The following is a 26,912-nucleotide window of genomic DNA, read 5'->3' on the forward strand; positions in this document are numbered from 1 at the left end:
AACAGATTCACAATGATATATAATACATCAATGATAGATCATAACTGCACGTATCTAAGCACCAACGGGCATAACTTTTTTTCTTTTTTAAAAAATATTTACTTATTTTTGGGAGAGTGCAGACAAGGCAGGGCAGAGAGAGAAGGACACAGGATTTGAGGCGGGCTCTGCGCTGACAGGCTGACAAGAGAGAGCCTGATACCGGGCTCAAACTCAGGAACTGTGAGATTATGACCTGAGCTGAAGTCAGACGCTCCCCTGACTGAATCACCCAAGTACCCTGCAAATGGTGTAACTTAAACACACATTAACATGGGGCACCTGGGTGGTTCAGTCAGTTAAGTGTCCGACTTCGACTCAGGTCATGATCTTGCGGTTTTTGAGTTCGAGCCCCGCAGCAGGTTCTGTGCTGACAGCTCAGAGTCTAGAGCTTGCTTCAGATTCTGTGTCTCCCTCTCTCTCTGTCAGTCCACAACTCATGCTCTGTCTCTCTGTCTCAAAAAAATTAAAAAAAAAAAAATAAACACACACAAAAGTTAAATACTATAGGAGCTACAGAAAGAAAGAAACATTCCTAAACAGGGACTTTAATTCATCACCTTCAGCTCCTGACAGACAGGGAGGACAAAGCAGTGCCCATGGCCAGGCAAACTTGAAAAGTTAAAGCAGCAGAAGTTAGCAACTGTGTATCCTCTTCAGTCTTTGTCTTTCAAGGGCTTTCCTGGCAGTATATATGGCCCCCATATTTTCATTTCTAATTAATGATAAACAAGGGTTCTGCAGACAAATTTTACCAGCTGGATAAACAAACTGGCTTGGTTATTTTTGCTGCCATTAAATCTCCTTTTACCACTTATGAAATGTTTAATGTGTTACACATTTTCTAAAGCCTTGGAATAGGACATCCTGGGAGGGGCTCTTCAGGAGAGGGGGTATTCCAGGGTTCCAGCTCTAACTGTTCATGCTGGGTGATGGCAGGCAGGCCCTCTCTTCTGACCTCAGTTGCCTTTGCTTGTCCTGAGACGTGGAGAGGCTACAAGATCACTAAAATCTCTTCCAAATGAGAATTTGGGTCTAACTAAGACATATTCGATGACCCCCCCCCCACCCCCACCCCACCTTAAACAGTAAACTGACCCAGGATTCCTCATTCACGTGAAATAAATTCCACTTTGGACAGCATTAAGTCAAATTGTTCTGAAAACCTTACACGGTAAAACAATTATTTAAAATTTTCATTTGAATTACTTGCAAAATTTCTCTGAGTAGAGAGCTTCCCTCACTTAGTTTCCAGAGAAACCCTGGCCAGCCCCTTCTCAACAGCAGTACATGTCAGGTCCTCAACTGTAAACACATTCTTTGGAGGCCTAGGTGTAGGTGTGGGTTGCTACAGCACCAAAGGCACTGGTCTCTTTATAGGAACTTTTTCTTTAGGATACAGTCAGAAGGGAAAAAATAAATGAAAGCAAGAGTGGATGAAAGTAGTCAAGTCTTCCCACTCCCCATTCACTGATGTACGCCCTGAAGCCTTGTTACCTGATTCAGAGCTAGTGCCACAGCAAAACAGGATGCTCTCCTGGAGAGGACTTCTCCTTTGATTATGGCTTCTTCTCTTAATGTCGTACAGATCTTCAAAGATTCAGGGCTATTCTGGCAGGAGACAGGATGGCTCAGTAAATAAATGTCATGCTCCTTTAAGGCTAATAAAATGATTGACAGTATTCAGTATTTCAGATCTCCTTCTGAAAGAAGTTCTCAGAGCCTATTTCAAGCCACTTAACAGATTAAGCCCCATACAGAGGCTTCTTGCAAAAAGACCAAGTTATTTACATACTAGCAGTTCAAATCTAAATTAACTTCATTTGTAAAGCTCTTGGTGAATTTTCTGATTTGGGGCCTTTTTACCACTGAGTGTACAGGCCTCTCTGTATCCAGACAGACTGGTTTCTAGACACAAGCACCACAATGTTAAAACTGTAAAAACTAGTCTGCTACTATATTAAATAGTAAAGCCCAGCAACACTAAACAGTTTTCCTGAGGGGATTTCGCATTTGAAAAAATCCATGTACGTCAAATACATGAAAACGTGAACACTTATATGAATGTAAATCATGACAGAAGCCCATGAAAATAGAAACTTAAAAAAAAAAAAATCCAAGAACCAAATGACACACAAACCAGCAGACTGTAACGGTAAAACTGAATTGTCTTCCTTTGCACATGCTGTAGGTGGAGTAGGTTTGTGAGAACATTATTAGCTTTGTATCTATGTGTATCTGTCATGACGCGACTCACAACTCAGAACCTAAAGTAAAACCTGAATCTGACGAGCGAGGACTGTTCCCAGAACCGGCTGGGAATTTGTAATGGCTGACCGGTTCAATTTTTCAACTCTCATCTCCACTGAGTGAAACAAGTTATTTTTAGACACCATACAGGGGAGAAAAGTACTCTAGCCTTCCTAAAGAGCTGAATTAAATTCTCTCCGCTTTAGCAGACACTCAGGAAGGCATCTATAAAAAGGTCAGAAAGCTCAATATCACAAAGGCTGAACAAACTGATGCTCAGCTGTTGTGTGTTTGGCCTTCTGTCTCACAGAATAAGAAAATGGTATGATTGGGGGAAAAAAAAGAATCTTAACTTTTACTTCATACTATATATGAAAGTTAATTTGAAGTAGATTGTGAATTTAAAGAAAACTATAAAGCTTCTAAAATTTAAAAAAAAAATGGTATGATTGGAAAGGATCAGCTAATAATCCAGCAAGGAGCAAAGGAAGACCCTCAGGCCCCAAGTCAAGCTTATGGCTAAAAATGGTTTTCAGAATTTTTAAGGTTTGTAAAAACAAAAACAAGGATAGAATATGTGACAGGACAGAGACCATATGTGGGAGAGACTGTATGTGGCCTCTAAAGCCTAAAAAGCCTAAAGCGGTTACTGTCTGGCCTTTTATAGTAAAACCTTGGGGCTCTTGAATTCAACCCTTTCATTTCACAAATGAATTCAATGACCACTTCAAAGCTGGCTAATGCTAAAGTTGAGACTATACTCCATGTTTCTCAATTTCCCAGATGATTTTCTTCCCACTACAACCCTACTGCCTCCCTTATTTTGGAAAATTAGTATCGCTCCACTTTTCAGAGAAATATTTTCAAGGACCATGCTCTTCCACCTTGCCTGGTGTTCCTTCCTTTTCACCATAAAAAGGTTTCATTAAGTTTACAAAGTTTAAGTAATACAAATGTCTACAGTAAAGCATGCAACTTTGGTCAATGCACTGTATCAGCTGTCATTTATGCAATGATTCATTCACTCAATAATCAGGAAATAGTTTCTATATGTAAAAAAAAAAAAAAAATCCTGATACAGTAATGACATATGGACTTCTAAGTCATGTTTTCTGTCATGAAGGAGTTCATTTTAGTGTCACAGACACTTATGAAAGATCAATTGTATACCAGGCACTGTTAGGTGCTAGTACACAAAATGCCTCAAACTTAACCTCTAGTGGGGAGGATGAAACATACCTCTGCCAAGAATAATATCAAGAAGTGAAAAGTGCCATATAATTGATACAAACAGGGCACAATTAAAGGATGTTACTTCCAAATCTGAATCACAGAAAATATTCACAGATGAAATCAAAGTAGCCCTTGAATTCACCAGTGAAGGATGATCAGGTTTCCACAGGAGAGAACTACAGAGAGGACTTCTCTTGTCGAGCCCAGAGTGGAGCTGATAACAAGAGGACCCTCAGCACACCTTGAACCCAGCCAGCACACGGCTCCTTGTTCTCCCTATCCACACAATTGCCAAAGAAGGCTGAAAGATGATAAAATTGCTTTCCCCATGATAAAACTGACATGGCTAACTTGAGTTTTCTAAAAACACATTTAAAATGGAAATATCTGCACCAGACGGAAAAAAGACTTTGGAGGAACTAAATTTTTCTTTGTAGCAAAAAGAAAAAAATAAATAAATTCTCTCAAACACTACCCACAGTGCTCTAAAAGTTAAGGGAAGCCAGTCTTACCAGTTTGTAGCAAATCGCGAAAGCAAGGACATAGGTGTCTTTGCTGAACTTCACATCTTGGTTTTTCATCTCTATCAGCACTTCCAGGGCACCTATCAAAAATGACAAGTGGGCAGACGGTGGTAAATGCATTCAGGTGAGTTCAGAGGCCTTTACTACTGATTTCCAGAGTTCTAATCTGTTCAGCGCCATCTACTGAAGTGTTTTCCGGAAGCATGTAAAAGCTATCTGTCAAAGTCATTGAGCAATTAACTAAATATCAAAGAAATTCTCAAATCATACAACAAGAACTAGTATTTTAAACATATTCATAGTTTTAGCTTAAGTAAAATCAGGGTGTTTAAGGCATAATATGAGACACAATAATGTTGTTTTCAAACTTAAAAGAATGAAGTCTCCAGAGTTCAGTCATTCACCAGGAATATAAAGATCATTTTTGCATGGTCCACTGTTTTTCCTAACTGCTATACCACCAAAGACAGAATTTCTCAATAAACAAATTCCAATACTTACTTGTATATTTGCCTTTCATAAATAACATATCCATCAAAATATTGAATGATGTGGCGTCTGAGAAGAAACCTCGTAAATGCTAATGAAAAAAAAAACAGTCTGGTTAAAAGTTATTAACTATTAAGTGAGGATGTATTGTTATACTTCATCTTCTCTATCCAGGGCTTATTTTTGTGTATACTTATTCATTTGGTCCCCTGAATTTGCTAATAAATCTCTGATGTACCAGAGTTTGTTTTTCAAAAAAATTCAAATGCTGCCCACCCACTCTTGGCTGTCATGCCTTTGGCAATGGGCACACAAACAAGAGGCAAGCAGTACGGCGAGAGTTCTCTAGGTTTCAGAAATACGGTGAAGAAGCTTTGCGCAGTGGCAGTATCGTAGCCAATGAGGTTTATCCGAGGCGCGATTATTGCTAATAGAAATACGGTGAAGAACACCTTCATTATACATGGTTCTCCCGTGCTTAGGAGAAAAGAAACAAGCCAATTAATTCTGGTAAGGGAGTCCTGCAGCGTGGGTGGCAGTATATTCATATGAAAGGCAAGGGGCACCTGGGTGGCTCAGTCCATTAAGTGTCCAACTTCAGCTCAGGTCATGGTTTCATGATTCGTGGGTTTGACCCCCGAGTCAGGCTCTGTGCTGATGGCTCTGAGCCTGGAGCCTGCTTTGTATCCTGTTTCTCCTTCTCTCTCTCTCTGCCCCTTCCCTGCTCATGCTCTGTTTCTCTCTCTCTCAAAAATGAATAAACATTAAAAAATATGAAAAGGCAGGTATAAGTATGCATGAAGACTAAGCAAAAAGAGTCGTACACAGCTGGGATCCTCTCTTGGCAAATGAATAATATTCACTTTTTGAAATAATTCACTAGATGCTTTTTTCTCAACATTTTTAATATCATGATAATGCAACACACGCTATTCAAATATGCCATTTAATGCCTCCTTGCTCTAGTTTGTTCTTATTTTGAGAGCCCACTATGCAGCCCACTAGGGGTTGAAAATAAAAAGAATGATAAACAACACACATAACACTGCTCTAACTCCAGTGGGGCTTATCGTCTAGCAGAGCTTAAATTCTGGTATGGAAGACAATGAATGAGTAAAACCAGTGAAAAAGTAAAATGTAATTTCAAGTTATCAATAAGGGCTACAAAGAACAATGAAGCAGGAAAAAGGGATAGAGTAGATGATAGAAGGTTGGGTCAGGGAAGGCCTTCTGAGGAGACCTCAATGAAGTAAAGGAGAGCCTCGATGATGAGGGTGTAGACCATTCTAGTCTGAAGCCATGGGTGTGGCATGTCTTAGAATAAGCAAGCCCAAGAGTGGAGTGAGCAAGGCGGATGGCAGGTGATAAGATACTACAAGGGGCCTCTAAGTCATGGTCAGGGGTCTGAGTTCTCCTCCGAGTGTGATGAGAAGACCCAGAGCAGTCCTGTCCACAGTGTGAGCCATATAGGTGGTTCTATATTTTCAAGTAGCTTCATTAAAAAAAATAAAAATACATGAAGTCAGTTTTAACAATGTTACCTAAATCCACTAAATCCAAAATAGAATTTCAACATGTAATCAATAAAAAAATTAAGTACTTTTTCTTTTTTATATCAATCATGTGAAATCCATCATGCATTTTACCCTTAGAGCCCATGTAATTTGTTTTTATTTTAATTTTTAAAAATTTTTAAATATTTATTTTGAAAGAAAAAGAGAGAGCGAGTGAGCACACAAGCAGTGGAAAGGTAGAGAGAAAGGGAGACAGAGAATCTGAAGCAGACTCCAGGCTCTGAGCTGTCAGCACAGAACCCAACATGGGGCTTGAACTCAAAAACTGTGAGACCATGACCTGAGCTGAAGTTGGATGCTAACCAACTGACCCACCCAGGTGCCCCAACATCCCATGTAATTTGAACTAGTCACAGTCCCAGGGCTCCATACATACATGTAGAGAGTGGCTATGATACTGGCAGCACTACAGGGTTCAGCGTAGGGGGCACAGTAAATTAAGAGTGAAAACAGGATTAGGCTTTAATGTCACTGGACTCAAATTCAGTTTAATCTGCTACTCTAGGAAACTTAGTTATATATGATTATTTCATGCATGGGTCTAAGTTTTATTTTAAAAAAACAAAAACAAAAAAACAATTGAAGTTGTATTTTCTTTCTTTTTGTTGATCAATATACTCATGGCTTGTCATTACAGTAAAATTTTCATTGTCCTTCATTTTCCTTTAATCACAACATGATTATTGAACAAATAATACAAAAACTTATAGTAAGAATTTCCTGTAATTCTACCCCCTAAAGATAAGTAGTAGGAGTTTCATGTAGATCCTTGCAAATTTTTAACAGATATATACTAAAATATAAATATGTATATTTTCCTTTAAGGAAAAAAATAGGTTCAAACCAATCCACACTGTTGTAAAACCCCCTTTTCTCTGGTTACTAATACAGTATAATCCTCTTTCTAAACCATGGGTGTCCTTAAAATAGGGGCTAGTCAAGAATTAGCAGTTCCACCATGAAAAGAACACTTTATATGGAGTATAAGACAGGAAGACAACTTAGGAGGGTTCCTAAAAATACAAAAGTGTCCCAGGTGGTCAGCCCTGCCCCCAAATAAATGTTTCTGACCATGTATGATTTCATCATGTCTCTAAGTCCCAGTTTCCTCATCTGTAAAATGGATAGAATGACAGTATCCACCTCACCACGGTGTGTGGGGAACAAATCAAACAGGTGTAGTGCTTAAGCAGATTGCTGAGGACACAGAAAAAATTCAATAAATAATTACAGAAAAAATTATCATTATTTTTGTTTTTAGGAAAAGAAAATCAGAAGATGTGAAAGTATTGTAAAAGCCAGAAAAGCACTAAACAAGGTGGCCATCAACAAGAAGTAACAAATATAAAAAGAAAGGAGAAGGAGAGGGGAAGAATAGGAAAGGCAATCTTAAAACGCCGCCTGTCTGAAACTATCCCCCACTAAAAGCTTCTCTGAGAGGTCAGTCCCCAGGTCATAACCAAGGAAGGTAGATCCCTTAGAATTTGTACATGCATCTATTCCACACCTGTCCTACACCTCTATCTAAAACAACTGAGGCCTTTTCATAGCAATGGACTATAAGGAAAGCTTAAAATGCAGGTAAGAGCTCATTCCTTCAGCTCAGCAACCTTGCTCTGAAAAATCTAAGCCAGGAATAATGTGTGTAAGAGAGATGCCTTCCTTAACATCACTAAAAACACCCCATGCTCAGCACAAGGAAATCACTTTGACAGGGAAAGTAATCAGGAGACAAGAACCTGGTCTTTGATGAATTCCAGTGCAGATTCTTCAAGACCCAACTCGTAGCACAACCTCATGAAAAGTGGTCCAAATTTATACTCTCCCAAAGTGACATTTCTGTTCTCTGCATGGTACCTGGTAACGAAAACGATTCAGTGAGTCAAATGGTGAGATGCAGGGAAAAGGACAGACAGGTTGTGGCATGTACTCTGCTAACTGCTGGGGACACAATAAGGAAATGAGGTACTCTCACAGTCTAGAGGGAGAGAAGTACAGAAGTGAGGACAATCAGAGGAATTCTGGGGTGAAGTATACCAGGCATTTAAAAGAAAGGGTTTGTAAGAGGTCCACATAACCTCCAAGCTAAGCTAAGAACGGAAAAATGTTCATTGTCATCATCTCAATTAATTAACAGCCTGCTAGAACGAGTATTAGCATACATCAGGGAATAACCAGGATCTTGCACCAGCAAGCTCATGACAATGGCATGGGATCTTTGTATGGACTCCATCTAGAGAGGAACGAAACAACGGAGTAAAGTGATGCTCTGTCCTCCTCAAATTTGACTTCTCCACAGAGGATGTCAGACACCCTACAGATGTACTTTACAGTTTAGACCCATCGCTGTCTTTCTCTGCTCAGGCAAAGGCATATGTGAACTACCATCACCTTGCTAAACAAATTAAATGCTGTTTTGAAGTTCAGTTTTAGGAAAAAGGAAATTTCATACAGTGATATCTTATACATTGCTTGAGATTTCTACAAGCAGTCAGTCCACCAGTTAGGATTCAGAACTGAAAACTGCTAGCATAAATTAACTTTCAAAAACCAACTCTTTCTGTTTTACACACCAAGAAGACAATGTGGTGACAAAATAAGTATCTCATGATTATTTGTAACCCAGATTTTAGTAAGACTCAATATGTGAATAAATCACACATACCTTGGGAAAAGCTCTGACTTTAAAACCAGAAGGCTTTTTAGCTTCTGCTAAAATCATGAGGAGAGCTGCAGTAACATTATGGACAGTGTATCCTAAACATACATACTTACTGCCAAATAGAATGATGATATGTACTTATAAAGATACATTTTATAATCAAATTATCGAAATTACAAAATACATTCATTGCTTCATTACAAGTTATGAATTAAATTATATCAGTTGTATACATTGAATATACATGATTTTTAGTTGTCAATCATACCTCAATAATACTGGGGGGAAAAGAATTAGGTTATTTAAAGGCAATATAGTACAGTGATTAAGGATTCTTAGATTCTGATTCCAAACTGACAATTTAAATCTCAGCTCTTTTCCTTACTGTCTAATCATGAACAAATTAGTTAACCACTCCATGCCTCAGTTTCTTCATCTGTAAATGGAGATAAAAGTTCAACTCAAAGAGTTTTTGTAAAGATTAAGAATGACATGCCTACTAGCACACAGAAAATCTTCCATATGTGTTAGCTCTTATAAAATAGGAGGTATGCCGTGGAAAAACTTTTTAAAAAATCAATATATTCCAAAAATAGTGTCATGAAAAATTTGTGCCAGATTAAAAATAAAATAATGCAAAAACAAAAGTTTTCCCAATTTAGAGGACATTTATACTAATAAAAGTGCTAAAAATTCACAGAGATCAAGTATTACCACTTCTTGACAAGAAATGTTCAAATCAGAGAATCTAAAATACCCCTAATAAACCACACACTAACATGTGGTCAAGACAATGGGGGGATAAATCTGCTCATTTTTGACTCAATAAAGAGCTTATGTTCTGACTCATTACTCCTCTTCCCCAGTAGTGGGGTGCCTGTGTAAGCAAGACAGAGAACAGGTTGGTTAGGCCATGAACCTGCCCATTTGCCCACTTTTCCAGCTATCCACCAGTAAAGGGCAGAGACAGCAACTGGGCGGAATTACTAGCCACGATTTAGATTTGGGTAGTAAAAACTGATAGTAAAACAAGCCAGAGGGTCTAAAATGATTCATCTTTGTGAAACCGAGATGTTGCACAGTTGTGAAACCGTGCAAATGTAAATTAGCAGAACCCTTTTGGAAAATAATCTGGCATTTTGTATCAACAAATTTTTAAATGTTCATATCCTCTGATCACCTCCAAAAAGAAAGAATATGTTTTATGCATAGAGTTGTTCATTGCAGCATTATTCATACTGATGAAAATATCAAATAATTCAGACATTCAACAAGAGGGGTACCTGACATACAATGGAACATTATAAAGTCATTAAAATATAACATCTAAAAAAAAAAATAAATAAAAAATAAAATAAAATATAACGCCTAAATATATTAACAAAAACATTTATGCTATAATACTAAGTAGAAAACACTATCATTATGCATACAGTAATTATTAGAAATGTGTAAATAAACCCTACCAAAACCACACAATCTTTGCACATAAAAAACTAGTGAGAAAAAGGGGGTGCCTGGGTGGCTCAGTCGGCTAAGTATCTGGCTTTGACTCAGGTCATGATCTCGTGGTTTGTGAGTTCGAGGCCCAAATCAGGCTCTGTGCTGACAGCTCAGGGCCTGGAGCCTGCTTCAGATTCTGTCTCCCTTTCTCTCTGCCCCTCCCCTGCTCATGCTCTGCCTCTCTCTCTCTCAAAAATAAGTAAACAATAAGAAAAAAAAAATCAGTGAGAAAATGTATCAAATATCGACAGTGGCTGATCCATCCGGAGGTGGAGTCCTTCCTCTCCACTGAGGGTGGGTGTGCCAGGTAACTTGCCTTGACCAAGAGAACAGACAGAAGTGAGGCTGGGCAGTTTACAAGGCCTGCAGCTTCCACTTGTGGTGGGTGCCGGTGCAGCCTCGGCTAGACTCAGTAATGGTGACACACTCCAAGGGGAGAGGGGCCACAAGGACTCAGGTGTCAGAAAGACAAATAAAGCCTCTCGGACCTTCCAGCTCAGACTCTATAGCTGACTACAGAGGAGCAAGTGACTTAAGGAGACACCAGTACAGAACTGTCTGGCTAGCAGGCCTCAATTCCTGACCCTCAGAAATAATAGATAATAGTTAATAGATAACAGAGAAAAAAATAAATAGTTATCATGTTAATGCCATTAAGTTCTGGGATGCAGCAAGAGACAACAAAAATAGCAGAATCTGTGATATATTCTTCTACCTCTTTTTTGGGGGTTTTCAAACTTTCAATGAATTGCATGTAATTTTCTGTTTTTTCCTTTTCAAAGATAACATTAACTTTTTCATATTTTAAAATTGATAATGCCCACTATAGACAAGTTTGAGAAATCAAAAAAGTACATATTTAAACCAAAAAAAAAATGTGTAATTGCCCGAGAAACACAATTAACTTTTGGTACGTACTCTTCCAGTATTCTATATATGAACACCCTTGTATTATTCTGTCTACATTATAAATGCAGGTCCATGTATAGAAATCTATCTTTCAAGAATGATTAAAAAAAAAAAAAAGGCCATGAATTTAATTTGAGAAACAAAGCCTGTTATTTTGGGTCATACACTCTTCCTGAGTAAGTGAAACCTTTGCTGGGTTTCCTAACAGCAGACTATGATTACACGGAAGCTCCCCTGATGTAGGAAAATGACAATGGATAAGAGAAATAGGCATTTGCCTGGAGGAGAGAGAGATGAGCTAGGAGTCCATGAAGTGGTCCCAGTGAGACATGATGAGGCCTGAACTAAGACACTGGTAATGAGGACAGAGATCGGAAGGCCAGAGATGACAGACACTAGGGAAGTGGAAGTGGTAGGATTTCTTACCCTGTCGGGAGGAGAAGAAATAAGATTAGGGGAAAGAGGCTCCCAGTTATCTGTCCTGAGGGGTTAGTGTGACAGAAAATAGTAAAAAGAAGCAATTTGTGTAGTTGAATGTGATATATAAGTGGAGTTCATTAGGCTGGTGATTTCTTAGGACATGAATTCTGGTTTTCTATCCTCAGTACCTGGCATGTAGAAGGAATCCAGTAAGTGTCTGCTCAGTGAATATAAATGCCTGGAGCTCAGGCAGGCATGTGGGCAAGAGATTTGAAAGTCCTCAAGGTATAGTTGCCAGGTGAATCCATGTTAAGTGGATGAGATTCTTCAGGAAAAAGAAGAGTGAAGAAGAGACCAAACCTGGCAGAACTGTATGGAAACACCTCACCTGTAAATGACACTTTTAGCCAGTTCCACGTCATCCCGGGAATCACACAAATGAAGCAAGGTTTTCAACTCGTCTTTCAAGATGAGCTTGTTCTGGGTCAATTTCTCTTTCATTTTTCTCAGATAGGTTTCTGGAAGAAAGCAGAGTGTGGTGGCCATCACTCAGGCTGACTGGGACAGTCAGGAGTCTGACCTCAGGGAGAAGGAGAACCTGGATTCTGGCACACTGCAAAAAGGTACTGAGAGGGTCTCCCATCACTGACTAGTGTCCTCAAGAGCAGTATCACAGAAGGTCTATGAAGCAAACCACCTGTGCTTCAGGGGCACAGGACAGGGGCCCACTCAGAACTTTCTAGCATATAATCTCTAAGGGTAAGAACACAAGAACATGCAATTTTGACTACCTGGGTGATCCTTCTGCACACTAACGTTTAAGAACTAATGTCCCAGAGGCTTAGTCCAAAAAACTATTGACAGGTGACCCATTAGGAAAAAAAAAAAATGCAACCAAGACATCGAAACCATCAATTGGCAGGGTACCTAGCAGGAAAACTGAAAGGAAATGTGTACTGAAAATGGGTTTGCCCCAGTGGTTGGCCCACAGGATTTAGGAATATTTGAAGTCTCTTTCATTTGGTTCAACTCTCGTTTTCATTTCTCTCGCTCTTCCTACTCAGTTGTTAGAAAGCGTGCCACAGTACTACATAATGCACACAGGGTAAAAAACCCAAACAAACATCCTCTCAATAGCAGCAAACACGCTTGGTTACAGAATCATTTCAAAGTGGTTATACTTATCTCTGTCCCCTGTCTTGTATCTGATCAACTGTGGAGACAGTCAAACATCAAAAAGAAACACTGCTTCTTGGCATTAGGAAGGGATCAGATTCTCGGCAAAATGTAGGATGGGATGCAAGGCTACCACTAAAGAAGAATCTGCTTCCTAGAAGGCAGAGCTGTTCTCAGTATCAGAAGCTGCCAAGAAAAGTCTACTGGTTTTGGTCCAAGGCCTGGAGCTTTGAAGGAAAGCTGCTTCAAAGAATGGCACAATATATACTGAAAGATAAGACTAGGAAGCTGAGGCAGATACTGTTCTCAATTTAAAGAAAATAAGGCCCACTTGGTTTAAATTAACGCTATGGGCAATCCAATCTTTAATTGCAGAGCCATGTCAGAGTTAAAGGTTTTACTTAGAGACGGAAAGATCTGGGCTATAAGCTAGGCTCTGCTACTTGCATGCTGTGGGGAGAGCCTTGTCTGTTAGACTTGACTCCATGTGTAAAGTGAGAATCATGAGAGCTACCTCATGGGGTATCCTAAGATAATGTACGTCAAGCATTTAGCACAGGGCCTGGCATATAATAAACTGGCAGGAAATCATGCACATTGTTCTCATTTTCATTCTATCACTTATTAGATTTAAGAGAATTTATACTATCTTAAAATTTTTAATGGGATGACTTACACTTTTTAATAAGCCTTAAGAATCCAAAATTTCAACAGATGTAATTTGTACTTTGAAACAGATAATAAAGATTTAAGTGCTCGTGAGCAACACAAAGAAGGCTAAGGCATGGTTCCTATCCTCAAAGAACTTAATCTATTTGAGAAAACACGATACAGCTATGCAAAGCTATCTGAAAACTGAGGGGCACATGAGTGGCTCAAGGGTCCAACTTCGGCTCAGGTCATGATCTCATGGTTTGTGACTTCAAGCCCCATGTCAGGCTTTGTGCTGACAGTCCAGAGCCTGAAGCCTGCTGCAAATTTGCATCTCCCTCTCTTTGCCCCTCCCTGGCTCACACTCTGACTCTGTCTCTGTCTCTCTCTCAAAAATAATAAACATTAAAAAAAATTTTTTTTAAAACAATGACTAAGGGAGTGACAGGTGACCAACTATATAAATAGAAAGAAATCAGGGTGGCAGAAACAGACCAGGTCTGGTGGAAGTGGAAAGGTACCAGAACGGAAGAGGCTGCATAGGGTTGGAGAAACTCAGGAGAGGGGAACATTCTTGGTGTAAGAATCAGCATGAAAATAGCATAGCATTGGGCACAGGGGAAGGTGGTGAGGGAAGACATGTGACTACATTAACAGGAAAACATACTGGACTCCAGAAAGGATAAGGAGTCCATTATGGAGGAGCTGGGAAGATAGCAGCAGTTGGGGTGGGGGTGGGGGGGATGTACACAGTGTGGTGAAGGACAGAGGACCACTGTGCGTTCTTATGATGAAGAAATGTTAACAGTATTTTATAAATATCAGTCTGAACAGGGAGTAGATTGGCACTCACCACATTAATTGCCTTTCAGAACATATGCACAACTGTGACAGCCTTAGAGACACTACAACAATTGGATGAAAGTAAAAAATGACATGAAGCCCTAACTCTGCCAGCTTCACAAAGCTCCAAAAATCTATGAGTAAGAAGCAGACTGCATCCAGACTGAGTAAAATCTGAAGTAAAATATCCACTGGAGATTAATATTTTCTCCCTCACTCTGAAGGCTTCTCTTCTCATTCCATAGGTGGTATAATGTATCTGATAAGCAAAGAGATGAGGAAAGACTGATTTCTGGAGGGCTAGAAGCAGTGTTTATTAAGTGCTCATAAACACTGACAGTGAAAGGAAGGAGATCTGAAAAAGTCAGTAGGGACAAGCTAAACTGTATTAACAAAGAGAAGTCTTGCTATGCTTATCAATTTAAAGTACTGGAAAAAATGTGGAGAGAGGGAATGAATTCAACAAGAGTTCTAAGATGCTGACGGGAATAAGAACTAGGGTAGTAGTGTGTTTTCAGCTTCTGTAATAAAAATTTTCAAACATACCCAAAAACAGAAAGAGAACAGTATAATGACCTCTCATGTGCCCATTACCTAGGTTCCAAAATGACCAACATTTTACTAATTGAAAAAAAATCTTTGTTTTTGCCTATTGACTTTTTCAGCAGAGGAGAAAAATATGGAACTGTATTCCACATGAGATGGTTTTGTTTCACTGCATTTCATTTGTGGATAGATATGTATGTGTATAGTGGAGATGGTATGCAAAATGTACTTTTTATTCAGAGGTGTTTCAAAAAGTGTTAAAGCCAGTCATCTTGAGCAGTTTTCAGACTTTAGTGGGGCTTTAGGTTGGGCATTTCTACTCCCAGTTGCTGTTAATTCTAGACTTTTGGTTTGGGTGTCAGGAATCTAGAGAGAACTGGTCCCAACACAAGTTTTCATATTTCTCTGGGATCCTGATGAAAAGTACATTTAAGAGTAGACTAGGAATGGGGCGCCTGGGTGGCTTAGTTGGTCCGACTTTCGCTTAGGTCATGATCTCGCGGTTCGTGGGTTCGAGCCCCGCATCAGGCTCTGTGCTGACTGCCAGCTCAGAGCCTGGAGCCTGTTTCAGTCTGTGACTCCCTCTCTCTCTGACCCTCCCCTGCTCACGCTGTGTGTCTCTCTCTCTCCTAGAAATAAATTAAAAAAAAACAAAAACAAAAAACAAACAAAAAAAAGAGTAGACTAGGAAATCAAGAATAAATTATGCCAATTTCTTCTCAGACATAAGGTAACTGAAGGAGACCAAACCTATAAAGACAGAAAAAACCTGAATGATACATCAATGAAAGAACAAAATAGATTGAATTACCTTTGGTGCCAGGAAGATGATAGGCAATAACCACCTTCTTATGCTGAAATTCTTTTAATTTCACAACATTATCTGTAAGTAGATATCTTTTAGCTACGAATAAGAGAAAAAAGCAAAATCATTTTTATTCTTTTATAGTTAGTGAAGAACAAGTTGATAGTCTCTGGGCCACCTGGGAGGCTCAGTCAGTTAAGCGTTTAACTTCGGCTCAGGTCATGATCTCATGGTTTGTGTGTTTGAGCCCCGCATTGGGCTCTGTGCTGGTATCTCTGAGCCTAGAGCCTGCTTTGGATTCTGTCTCCCTTTCTCTCTGTCCTTCCCCTGCTCCAGCTCTGTCTCTTTCCCTCTCTCAAAAATAAACAAACGTTTAAAAAAAAAAAAAGTTGATTGTCTCTTTCTAATAACTGATCTTCACTTAATATAAATAATCCATCTGGACAGCTACAAATATGTCACGATAGAGAGGAAAAAAAACCCATCTCTAAACTATGAGAGAATGCAAATTCTTACCAAATTTTATTTGTGTGTGTGAAAGGAGCTAGTGGTTAACTGTATGGAAGTGGGTTGAGAGGAATCTGGGATGTGAAAGAAAAATAGATATTCCCCATCTGGTTACAGGATAAGAAGAGAAACAAAAAAACAAAAAACAAAAACTAAAGGTTACCATTTAAATGTCAAACTGTTATATCTAGTTTTGGTTTATCCAGGAAGAAGCATATAGTATAGGTGAAAAAGCTACAGTGTGACCACTGGAATTCCCAGCACTGCAATTTTTGAAAATGAGGAGTTCTAACTTCTCAGATTTGGACTGTCGGTATCAAAGTACATCAGAAATCACTGACTGCAGCTTAGCAGAACAGTAAGTTTGGGGAACATTATTTGTTTAGGATGTCTGGCTGTGTATGCAGTGGACCATCGTCAGAGAAACATCCACTAAAAGACCTCTCTGTACTGCAATAACAGCTTAACAATAATAAGTGTTGTTTTGGGGCACCTAGATGGCTCAGTCAGATGAGCGTCCAACTCTGGCTCAGGTCATGATCTCACAGTTTGTGAGTTCAAGCTTCACATCGGAATCACCATTGTCAGTATGGAGCCTGCTTCCATCCTCTGTCCCCCTCTCTGCCCTTTCCCCGCTTGTGTGCTCTCTCTTTCAAAAATAAACATTGGGGCGCCTGGGTGGCTTAGTCGGTTAAGCGTCCGACTTTCGCTTAGGTCATGATATCGCGGTTCGTGGGTTCGAGGCCCGCGTCAGGCTCTGTGCTGACTGCCAGCTCAGAGTCTGGTGCCTGTTTCAGTCTGTGACTCCCTCTCTCTCTGACCTTCCTCTGCTCACGCTGTGTCTCTCTCTCTCTCCTAGAAATAAATAAAAATATTTTAAAAAATAAACAAAAATAAACATTAAAAAATGTCTATTTATGAGAAGGCAGTCCAGAGAAGTGGTTACAGTAGGTATATACTGTTGGGCTGCCTGAGGGCAAATCCTTCCTTTACCAGATTCCTCTAACCTTGGGCTAATTACTTGGCCGTGCTGTTTCTATCTTTGTAAACAGAGAAAAGAATGGTACCTCTCTCATCGGGTGGTTTCAAGAGAAAAGGAATATACTTAAAATGTAGAGTAACTGGTGACACTAATGTTAAATATTTTATTATCACTCACCAGCATAATCAAATTTTATCATTTCCATAAAGCTATTAATGGACAATTTTACAAATGAAGAACCCAGCTCAAGGTCTTTCAGAGCGTAAGCCCTCAAGTTGGGACACGAAACTCAGTCTAAGACCTCGACTCCCAAACTTTGTAGAACAGTACACCCAAGGGGGAGGGGGATTTCCAGACCTCAGCGACGCTCCATCTGAGAGGCTACAATAGCCCCCAGGTTAAGACTCCAGTCCGGCCGTCCTCTGGTTCCCCAGACGACACCCAGGGGCCAGTGCTGCAATGCTCGCTGCCAAAGGGCACGAGAGCATAGGCTGCTCCAGGCCAGTGAGCGACTGAGGCGCTTTTAGTTCCCCCCAAGCGATGCCTCCTAAGGTGTCAATCTCCCTTCTGTCCCATTTCTCCCCTCCTTCACGACCAGGGGCCGCGGATACCTCCGAGAGGACAGCGGCAGCATCTGGAGCCTGAGCCTCCTACCCCGGAATATGCGGAACTCTGCAAGGTAAACAGTAGAACATGCTTCGGAAGCCGAACGGTGGCAGCCATGCTGTCCTGGGCCGCAACAACTATGGGTGCCGGGGAAGGGGGCGGAGCATCAGCCTGTGACCCCACCCCTTCCTCTCGCGCAACCCCTGGACGTTCATCTTCTTGGTATACTCCAAGATGGCAGCCCCCATAGTGCGGTGCTGGTTTCCTCTGGCGCGGAGAGTGTCTCTGCCTCCATTCTCCCTGGCAGGTTTGTCGCCGCGTTGATTTTGTGGGGCTACTTCATTAGGGACCTGAGAGCTCTTCCTTTTTTTTTTTAATATTTTTATTTCTAGGAGAGAGAGAGACAGCGTGAGCAGGGGAGGGTCAGAGAGAGAGGGAGTCACAGACTGAAACAGGCTCCAGGCTCCGAGCTGGCAGTCAGCACAGAGCCCGACGCGGGGCTCGAACCCACAAACCGCGAGATCATGACCTAAGCGAAAGTCGGAAGCTTAACCGACTAAGCCACCCAGGCGCCCCCTGAGAGCTCTTCCTTAAGTGAAAGGAGCCGTGGGTTTTCAACAGGACAGGAAAGGCTGCTGGGTTCTGGTTGCCATAGAAACCGTTTGCAGTGTTGGGTAGCACGAAGTGGGAGGTAAGGTCCTGACCCGTATCCTTCCCCAGAATAGTGCCTGCAAGCCCAAAAGTGTGAAGAGTAGAGGAAGTCATGGCATGAGGGCTTTTGTCTGATTTGCTGGGTTTGTGTTAGGGTGGTCTTCTCTTCACTGACCATGTAGAGCCCAAAGGTGCCCATCCCAGAGCTAGAAGTTTTCTTTCCTACCCGCTTAAGTGTCCTTGGAGGGGCGTCGAAAACCTCACGCTTGGTCAGACCTCCCGCCTCCACTTGGGATAAGCATTTCAGTACTCATTTCGCATTACTTAATAACCTGGGGCACAACTTTTGAGTGACCTTTCTATGCCACAGTTTTCCACGTGTAGATACAGTAGGTACTTCTGAAGTACCTTGGACCTTTGAACAGCTCGGGGATTAGGGGTATGGTACCAGGCAGTTGAAAATTTGTGTTTAAGTTTTGACTCCTCCAAAGGCCTTACCCATCACATACAGTTTATTAACACTTTTTTATGTTTTATATAATCATATACTGTATTCTTACAGTATGATTAAGTAAAATGCAATAATCATAGTTGATGTTTCCAACATACCTTCTCTGGCTCCTATTAAGAACCAACACCTACTCTGTTGTTCACACTTGTTTAGCAACAGCTATTAACTATGGGCATGAAACCTCATTGTTAGCCACCAGGTTTTCTGATAATTAATTGGTTGACCTAACAGGTGAAAATGTTTAGTGCCACATGTTAAGTATGTACAGTACCTGGCATGTCATTAAAAATTAGCTGTTGTACCTATTTGGTAGCCTGTTTAATTATGGTGGTTACTAAATGCTTTTCAATTTAAACAAGACTTTGAATTGCTTATCAGGGAGACCGTCATGGTTCCATAGAGTTTGGCACAGTCATTCTAAAAAGGGAATGGAAATTAGGTAAGGGTGACTTCAGAGAATTTTCAGTTAGCATTTTGTTCTTAAACTGGTGAACATGTAATTTACACCTATGTACTTCCATTGTGGTAGCTACTAGCTACATGTGGCTATTGGAATTAGTTAAAACTAAGTAAGAAATTCAGTTTTAGTCACAGTAACCACATCTTAAAAATGTTTAGTAGGGACATATGCTTAGTGGCTACAGTTGTATAGCTCAGAATTGAACTATTTCCCTCATTATAGAAAGTTCAATTGAATAAGCACTAGGTTAGACCATAGAAGAAAGGAGTCTTGAAATCCGTAACTGGAAACTATAAGGCAAGTAATAGAATCATGTAGGAACATCCGGAAAGACATACCATGTGATTTCATTCCTGTGTCCAATTTAAGAAACAAAACAGATCAGCATAGGTGAAGGAAAAAAAAAAAAGGAAAGCAGACTGTAAGAGTTTTTTTTTAATTTATTTCTGAGAAAGAGAGTGAGAGCGAGCCAGAGCAGGGGAGAGCCAGAGACAGGGAGATACAGAATTTGAAGCAGGCTCCAGGATCCAAGCTAGCAGTCAGCACAGAGCCTGACGCGGGGCCCGAATCCATGAACCATGAGATCATGACCTGAGCTGAAATTGGACACCCAACCGACTCAGCCACCCGGGCATCCCAAGAGATTCTTAACTAGAGAGAACAAACTGGGTTGATGGAGGGAAGTGAGTGGGGGATGAGCCAAGTGGGTGATGGGTATCACAGAGGGCACTTGTGATGAGCACTGGTGTTTTAAGTGATCACTAAATTCTACACCTGAAACTAATTTTACCATATATGTTAACTAAGAATTTAAATTAAATTTGAAATAAAAAGGTATGTAAGGTATCATTCAGAATTTCAAAATGCTGATAAGGAGCTTGACTTTTAAGTCATCAAAATATCTTGAGCTGTTACAGGGTAAGAGAGGAAAAATATACTTGGTACAAATTAGGAAAGTGATTTAAATACCTGAAGAGGGGAGTGTCTGAGTGGCTCAGTCAGTTTATCATCTGAATCTTGGTTTCTGCTTGGAGTCATGATACCACGAACCGTGACATCAAGCCACGCATCAGGCTCTGCTGACTGTGCAGAGTCTGCTTGGGATTCTCTCCCCCTCTCTCTCGGTCCATCTCTCCCTGCCCCCACATAAATAATCTTTAAAAAAAAAAAAAAAAGGTATTTTAAAAATAAATAATACATGAAGAGGGTAGAGAAAGGAAATGTACTGGGTGAACATGAAACACATAATGTGCCCTCATTTAAACTGATACAAGGTAGGCCCTATCTTTCGTATCATGAAAGGGTGTCAGACTGTGCAGCTTGCCCACATTTCATACCATTTCTTAGCAAGCCAAGGATTCCAACTTACCATTTTGTGACTCTAAAAGGCTATCTGTATCGACAATCAAACTGCTTTTCTTTGGATGGAAAACATATTTGGAGACACTGGTCTAAAGGCCAAAGTAACTGTAAAATGAGTAAGAATATAGATAGAGCCAGTCACTTCTCACTCAGTGTTGAGATTCTGGTCCTGGCTGGAGGATAATTAAGTTCAAGAAAGGTTTGTAAATAACTGCTGGGTAGCATATTATACAGAGTGGGATTAATCAGGCTCAGACACCCAAACCTGTAAGGTTCTTACTATTTTTAAAAGGCTTAGAGAAACATTCTTAAAAGACTGTTTTAAGGTGCAGTAATTTCTTATTGGGGTTTTAACAAATTACCACAAATGAAGTGGTATAAAACAATACAACTATTACAGTTCTGTCAGTCACATGTCTGACAGAGGGTCTTGCCATGCTAAAATCAAGGTGTTGAAAGGGACAGGTTCCAGGTTGCCTGGGTGGCTTAGTCGGTTAAGCGTCCGACTTTCGCTTAGGTCATGATCTCGCGGTTCGTGGGTTCAAGCCCCGCGTCGGGCTCTGTGCTGACTGCCAGCTCAGAGCCTGGAGCCTGTGTCAGAGTCTGTATCTCCCTCTCTCTCTGACCCTCCCTTGCTCATGCTGTCTCTCTCTCTCTCTCCTAGAAATAAATAAAAATATTAAAAAAAAAAAAGAAAGAAAGGGACAGATTCCTTTCAGGATTCTCTAGGGGATTGTCTGTGTCCAGGTCTTTTCCCTCTTCTGGAAACCACTTGAATTCCTTGGCTGATGCTCCCCTTTTTCCAATGCATTTAACGTGAATAAGAGCAAGTTAAGTTTTCTATCACTCCATCGTTCACACATCTAGGTATTTGTGTCTCTCTTCCCCCTTTTAAAGACCACGTGATTACATTGGGCCCACCTGGATAACCCAGTACAGTCGCCTCACTTTACGATCAGCTGATTTGCTGATCTTAATTCTATCTGTAACCTTAATCCCCCTTAGCTATTACCCTAACATATTCACAGGATCTGGAGATTAAGACATAGACATTTTTTGGAGGGACATTTTTCTGCCTACCAAATTGGGCCACACATTTCTAGGTTTATCATTTATTTCTATTGGTCTAGGAATGTTTTCCATTTGCTGAATTTAAACTCTTCATCCTTATACCCTTATCCTTTTGTTCTACACTAAAATGGAGGTGGAAAGTGATTACTGGTTACATTCTTGAAAAGCAAACATTAAATAGTTCATATATATATAAAGGTTGCTGGGCTTACCATTTGTAGATTTATGGTCCTCATTTGTTTTGTTTTCAGTTCACGTGATGCCCATGAACAACTACACACAAAGGGCATTCTTGAGCTATCTTTCCCCACTATGACCTCCCCTGCTTTTTGTCTTATCTCCCAATTCAAAATTCTTGATTGACCTAGATGATTGCTTTTCTGACTCCAGAATCAGGAGGGGTGATTTCTTATGCTAGAATGAAGCATATTCTAGAGAAAGAAATATAGATAAGAAATTATAATACATGGAGAATAAGTCACTGGTATCCTGAAGTATATAGCTTAACAGACCTATCCTTAGCTCTTGCTCACATAGAGAAGGGCTGTTCCTGTTTCTGACAGAAAGGAGAGACCTTCCTGGTTTAAAAAAATTTAGTATTTATTTTTGAGAGAAAGCGAGCGAGAGTGGGGGAGGGGCAGAGAGGTAGACACAGTATCTGAAGCAGGTGCCAGGCTCTACACTGACAGCACAGAGTATGATGCGGGGCTCAAAACCAAGAACCATGAGATCATGACCTGAGCCAAAGTTAGATGCTTAACCCACTAAGCCACTCAGGCACCCAGGATCTTCCTGGTTTTAACATTGGAATTCAGTTTGCATAAAAATGCCACTATAAATTTATGATTGGGTTATCTAAATTCTTTTCATTCTACGTAAGAACACGCAGGAAGCTTCTTAACTGTCATTGAGTTCAGTTCCTTCATTTGCAACTGCCGGATCTCTCATTTTCTACCAGCTGGTAAAATTCAGACCAAATCTCTGGTCTCACCCCTGACTTGGTGTACAGCTACACAGCTAATGCCATTGAATTTTATTCATCCTTCTTCGCAGATCTAGGAATGTAACAATTTATAGCCTTGTTTTTGTGGAAAATGTATGCTAAGTTCCCAACATCTAATTGCTTAATAATCCACTTGAAGTGTAGATCCTTTTTAATAGTTATTATTTCTTTAAAAAAGCTTAGTTCTGCTTTGAGACAGTCTTTGGAAGGCTTTTCATATTATCACATCATTGATTAAGCTTGAGACCTCAAATTTAACATGTTATTCTAGTAAAGGTCTGCCCTTTACTAGACCTAATTAAGGTAAGGAAGGGATTGGTTTGTGTATAAAACACATAGATGTGTTTATAACGTTTGTTTTAGTTGGGAGATGGATAGAGAATAACAGCTTGCAAATACTGTGTTTAGTCAGCTTCCATGCTGTTGAGTTATGGACTGACCTTTAGGTAATTCTCTGCCATTTCTTCCTTTTTTTTTAATGACTTTATTGAGATACAGTTCACATTATCATACACTTCAAATTTAATATATTATTTAGCATATTTAGCATATCATTCTAGTAAAGGTCTGACCTGTAATTAAGGTAAGGAAGGGATTGGTTTTTGTATAAAACACATAGATGTCTTTATATAATTTACTTTAGTTGGGAGATGGATAGAGAATAACAGTAGCTTGCAAATACTGTGTTTAGTCAGCTCCCATGCTGTCGAGTCATGGACTATGACCTTTAGGTAATTCTCTGCCATTTCTTCCTTTTTTTTTTATGACTTTATTGAGATACAGTTCACCTATCATACACTTTACCCATTTCGGGAATTCAATGCAGTGGGTTTTTTTGTACATACACAGGGTTGTGCAATCATCACAATCAATTTAGCACATTTTCATCACCTCAAAAACCTCTGATACTCATTAACAGTCACTCCCCATTTTCCTACAAGTTTTCCTGACTCCCTTTCCTCCAGATCTGGTCAATTACAGATCTGTTTATAGATTTGCCTATTATGGACATTTTATATAAATGTGGCCTTTTGTGACTTGCTTCTTTCTCACTTAGCATAACGTTTTCAAGGTCATCCATGTTATAACCTGTTTCAATACTTCATTTCTATTTATTGCCAAAAAATAAGCTACTGTAAGAATATACCACATTTTATTTTTTTATTGATTGATGGATATTTGCATTGCTTCCACTTTTTGGCTATTATGAATAATAATGCTATGAACATTTGTTTACCAGTTTTTGTGTGGATACATGATTTCATTTCTCCTGGGTATAGACCTAAAGGTTGGATTTCTGGGTTGCATAGTAACTTCATGTTAATATTCTGAGGAACTGTCAGACTTTTCCAAAGTGCCTGCACCATCTTACATTATTACCTGCAGTATGTGAGGGTTCCAGTTTGTCTACATCCTTATCAATAGCTATTATCTGTGTTTTTTAGTATAGTCATCCCAGTGAGTATGAAGTGCTGTTTCAGTGTATTTTGCCTTTCCCTAATGGCAAATGATATTAAACATCTCTCCATGTACTTGTTGGGTATTGGTGCTTTTTTTTTTTAAAGAAATGTTTGTTCAAAGCTTTTGCCCATTTTCCAGTGGGTTATTTGTCTTTTTAAGTTTTTTTTTAATTTTTTTAAATGTTTTATTTATTTCTAGGAGAGAGAGAGAGAGAGACAGTGTGAGCAGAGGAGGGTCAGAGAGAGAGGGAGTCACAGACTGAAACACGCTCCAGGCTCTGAGCTGGCAGTCAGCACAGAGCCCGACGCGGGGCTCGAACCCACAAACCGCGAGATCATGACCTAAGCGAAAGTCGGACACTTAAGCGACTAAGCCACCCAGGCGCCCCTTGTCTTTTTAAGTTTTGAGATGTAAGAGCCATTTACATATTTTGGATATATAAGTCGCTTATCAGATAAATGATTTGCAAATATTTTCTCCATTCTCACCATTTCTCCATTCCTTGAGCTCCTGTCTATTGAGCATTGCCATATGCCAGTCATTGTGCCAGGTACCCTGAATGGAGCTATGCCATGTAGTGAGTTACCTCAAATCTGGCTTGTTAGGTTTTTCTTATTCATAAGCAGGGTGCTGGGTTGCTGGGCAAGATACTCGGCTGTAGGGGAAGTTAGGATAAATATGCTGATCCAAGCCGGATGGAAATGTTTTTAGGACTAATGATTACAAAGCATTTGATTTGTGAGTTAAGCAATAGTTCAGCAAGTATTTGGGTTCTAAGGAGTTATAGGGCTCACCTAGGCTATAAGTCAGGGGCAACAAATAGTTTCTAGCCCTAAACTAGAACAAAATTACCAGCATTCTTACCCATAACATTATTATAGATATTTTCAGTTTTTTCTGCATCTTCTACTTGTTAGATGTTGAATGCATGTTGTCATGAACTGAATTATGAACTGTGCGGTATTGGTTAGAGTATCATACTAGAATCTTTACATAATCTAGTACATTGAAAATAGGACAAAGATATGTTTAATAAGACCTATAAACTGAACCTGTTGTGAAACCACACCTGTTGATAATTGACTTTTTCCTCAGGTAAAAGAAGCCTGCTTTCTGCAGCATATGTGGACAGCCACAAATGGGAAGCAAGAGAAAAAGAACACTGTCACCTTGGTAGGTACCTATTAGGCTGTTATATATGTCATATCAGTCACTCTTAATCATCGTGTTCATGTATTTATGAAATGATGCTTTTATGATGATCCCATTCAGATAAGCACATTTTAAGTTTCAAAAAGAATTAGACTGTAACTTCACACATGACAAGATCATTTTTGCTATCCTGCAAATTTGTTTTTCATCTTTGCCTTGATGATGAGTGCCCCTGAATTATGTAAACAATTCTTTCTTGTTTTTTGCCCACTTTTGTGATATAGTTAGTTAACGTGCAGCTTGTCTCTGTTTTACATTATCTGCAGAGGAAACTATTTTAAATATTTTCATCCTTTTTTATTGTCATTTCTTATGGTCTTCAGAATTCTTTCTGACTATTATCAGGTAATACATTTGAAAACAGTGTTACAATCTCATATAAGCCATTTAGGGAAAATAGTTGGCTAACATCTTCTCAAACAGTAGGCTCCTAATTATATTTCCCTTTCCCTGTTCCTTAGGTCATATTACCAGATAGCAGCCTTTTTTTCTAAAATAACAAGGCCTAGAAGAAATCACTGAGCATATGAGCACTTTGTAGAAATGCAAATACTTCATATACGTAATATACATTAAACATAACATCATTAGGACAGTAATAAAGTCAAACAATTAAAAAATGGGGGAGGGGCACCTGGGTGGCTCAGTCAGGTAAGTGCCAGACTCTTGATTTTGGCTCAGGTCATGACCTTATGGTTTGTGGGATCAAGCCCTGTGCTTAGGATAGTCTCTCTCTCTCTCTCCCTCCCCTCTCCTACTCCCCTATCCTCTGCTTGCTCTCTCTCTCTCTCAAAATAAATAAATAAACTTAAAAAAAAAATAAAGTCAAACGATGGTGATAGTTTTTGGGATTGATATAATTTTTTTGTCAATCCCAGTGCTGATCTAATCTCAGATTTCTTTCTCTGCTTTTTTTGGGCTTATGTTCAAGAATAAAGTCCCCCTGTGTTTATGGATTCTTCTCATAACTGCGTTGGGGGGGAGACATTCTTTTGTAGCTGTCTGTAATGGCTAGCTTGGGATAGAGGTAGGGGTTTCAAAGAACCCATTTCCTCCTTTGATGGTGTTATTGCAAGAGCAGAGTTGGTGTGTGTGTCCTGGAATGGATGTATAGACAGGGACTAACCAAAGCCGAGCTGTGGAGAATCTGAAGATGAGCCACTATGTACTTGCACTGAAATGTAAAATCGCTGTGAGTAGATAGAATTGCAGATGGATACCGATGTGGTATACTGGCAAAGTCCAGTACCAGGAGTGGCATTGTCATGAGTGACACAGATTTATTCACAAAATGGTGAACAACTCTTGGTAAAGTATGGAACAAATCCAAGTGTTCTCTTCAATTCACATAGTAGTTGCATCTCTGGACTAATTCAGCTTATTTTCAAATTACACCCCAAAAAGTACTTTGCATTTATATATATAAAACGGAGTTCTGTTAAGTATCAATAGGTTGATTTTT

At 39.8% G+C, this 26,912-nt stretch overlaps 2 protein-coding genes and 1 non-coding gene across 4 annotated transcripts in view; 2 read left to right on the forward strand and 1 right to left on the reverse strand.

Moving 5' to 3' along the window:
* PTCD2 (pentatricopeptide repeat domain 2) overlaps positions 1–17,840 on the reverse strand; it is a 34,364-nt gene extending 16,524 nt beyond the window's left edge. Inside the window, exons 1-7 of one of the 2 annotated variants that reach the window (XM_039242082.1) lie at positions 17,725–17,840; positions 15,631–15,723; positions 11,992–12,121; positions 7,849–7,966; positions 4,548–4,626; positions 4,035–4,126; positions 1,537–1,650 (exon numbers count right to left, since the gene is read on the reverse strand). In XM_039242082.1, coding sequence (XP_039098013.1) covers positions 1,537–1,650; positions 4,035–4,126; positions 4,548–4,626; positions 7,849–7,966; positions 11,992–12,121; positions 15,631–15,723; positions 17,725–17,836 — 738 coding nt within the window. In that variant the 5' untranslated portion in view covers positions 17,837–17,840. The remainder of the gene's footprint in view (positions 1–1,536; positions 1,651–4,034; positions 4,127–4,547; positions 4,627–7,848; positions 7,967–11,991; positions 12,122–15,630; positions 15,724–17,724) is intronic. The other variant, XM_039242083.1, reaches the window with a different exon arrangement.
* On the forward strand, positions 4,906–5,053 carry LOC120238397. The gene has a single exon (XR_005530208.1). It is a non-coding gene; the product is annotated as a U4 spliceosomal RNA (small nuclear RNA).
* A 103-nt stretch (positions 17,841–17,943) lies between the features above and the next one.
* The window catches only part of MRPS27 (mitochondrial ribosomal protein S27), an 86,631-nt gene continuing 77,662 nt past the window's right edge, over positions 17,944–26,912 (forward strand). Inside the window, exons 1-2 of the mRNA XM_039242079.1 lie at positions 17,944–18,026; positions 25,334–25,411. Of these exons, the coding sequence (XP_039098010.1) occupies positions 17,954–18,026; positions 25,334–25,411 (151 nt within the window). The 5' untranslated portion in view covers positions 17,944–17,953. The remainder of the gene's footprint in view (positions 18,027–25,333; positions 25,412–26,912) is intronic.

Source organism: Hyaena hyaena, unplaced genomic scaffold (genome assembly GCF_003009895.1).
Source record: "Hyaena hyaena isolate Hyena2069 unplaced genomic scaffold, ASM300989v1 scaffold_205, whole genome shotgun sequence".
NCBI classification, from domain to species: Eukaryota; Metazoa; Chordata; class Mammalia; order Carnivora; family Hyaenidae; genus Hyaena; species Hyaena hyaena.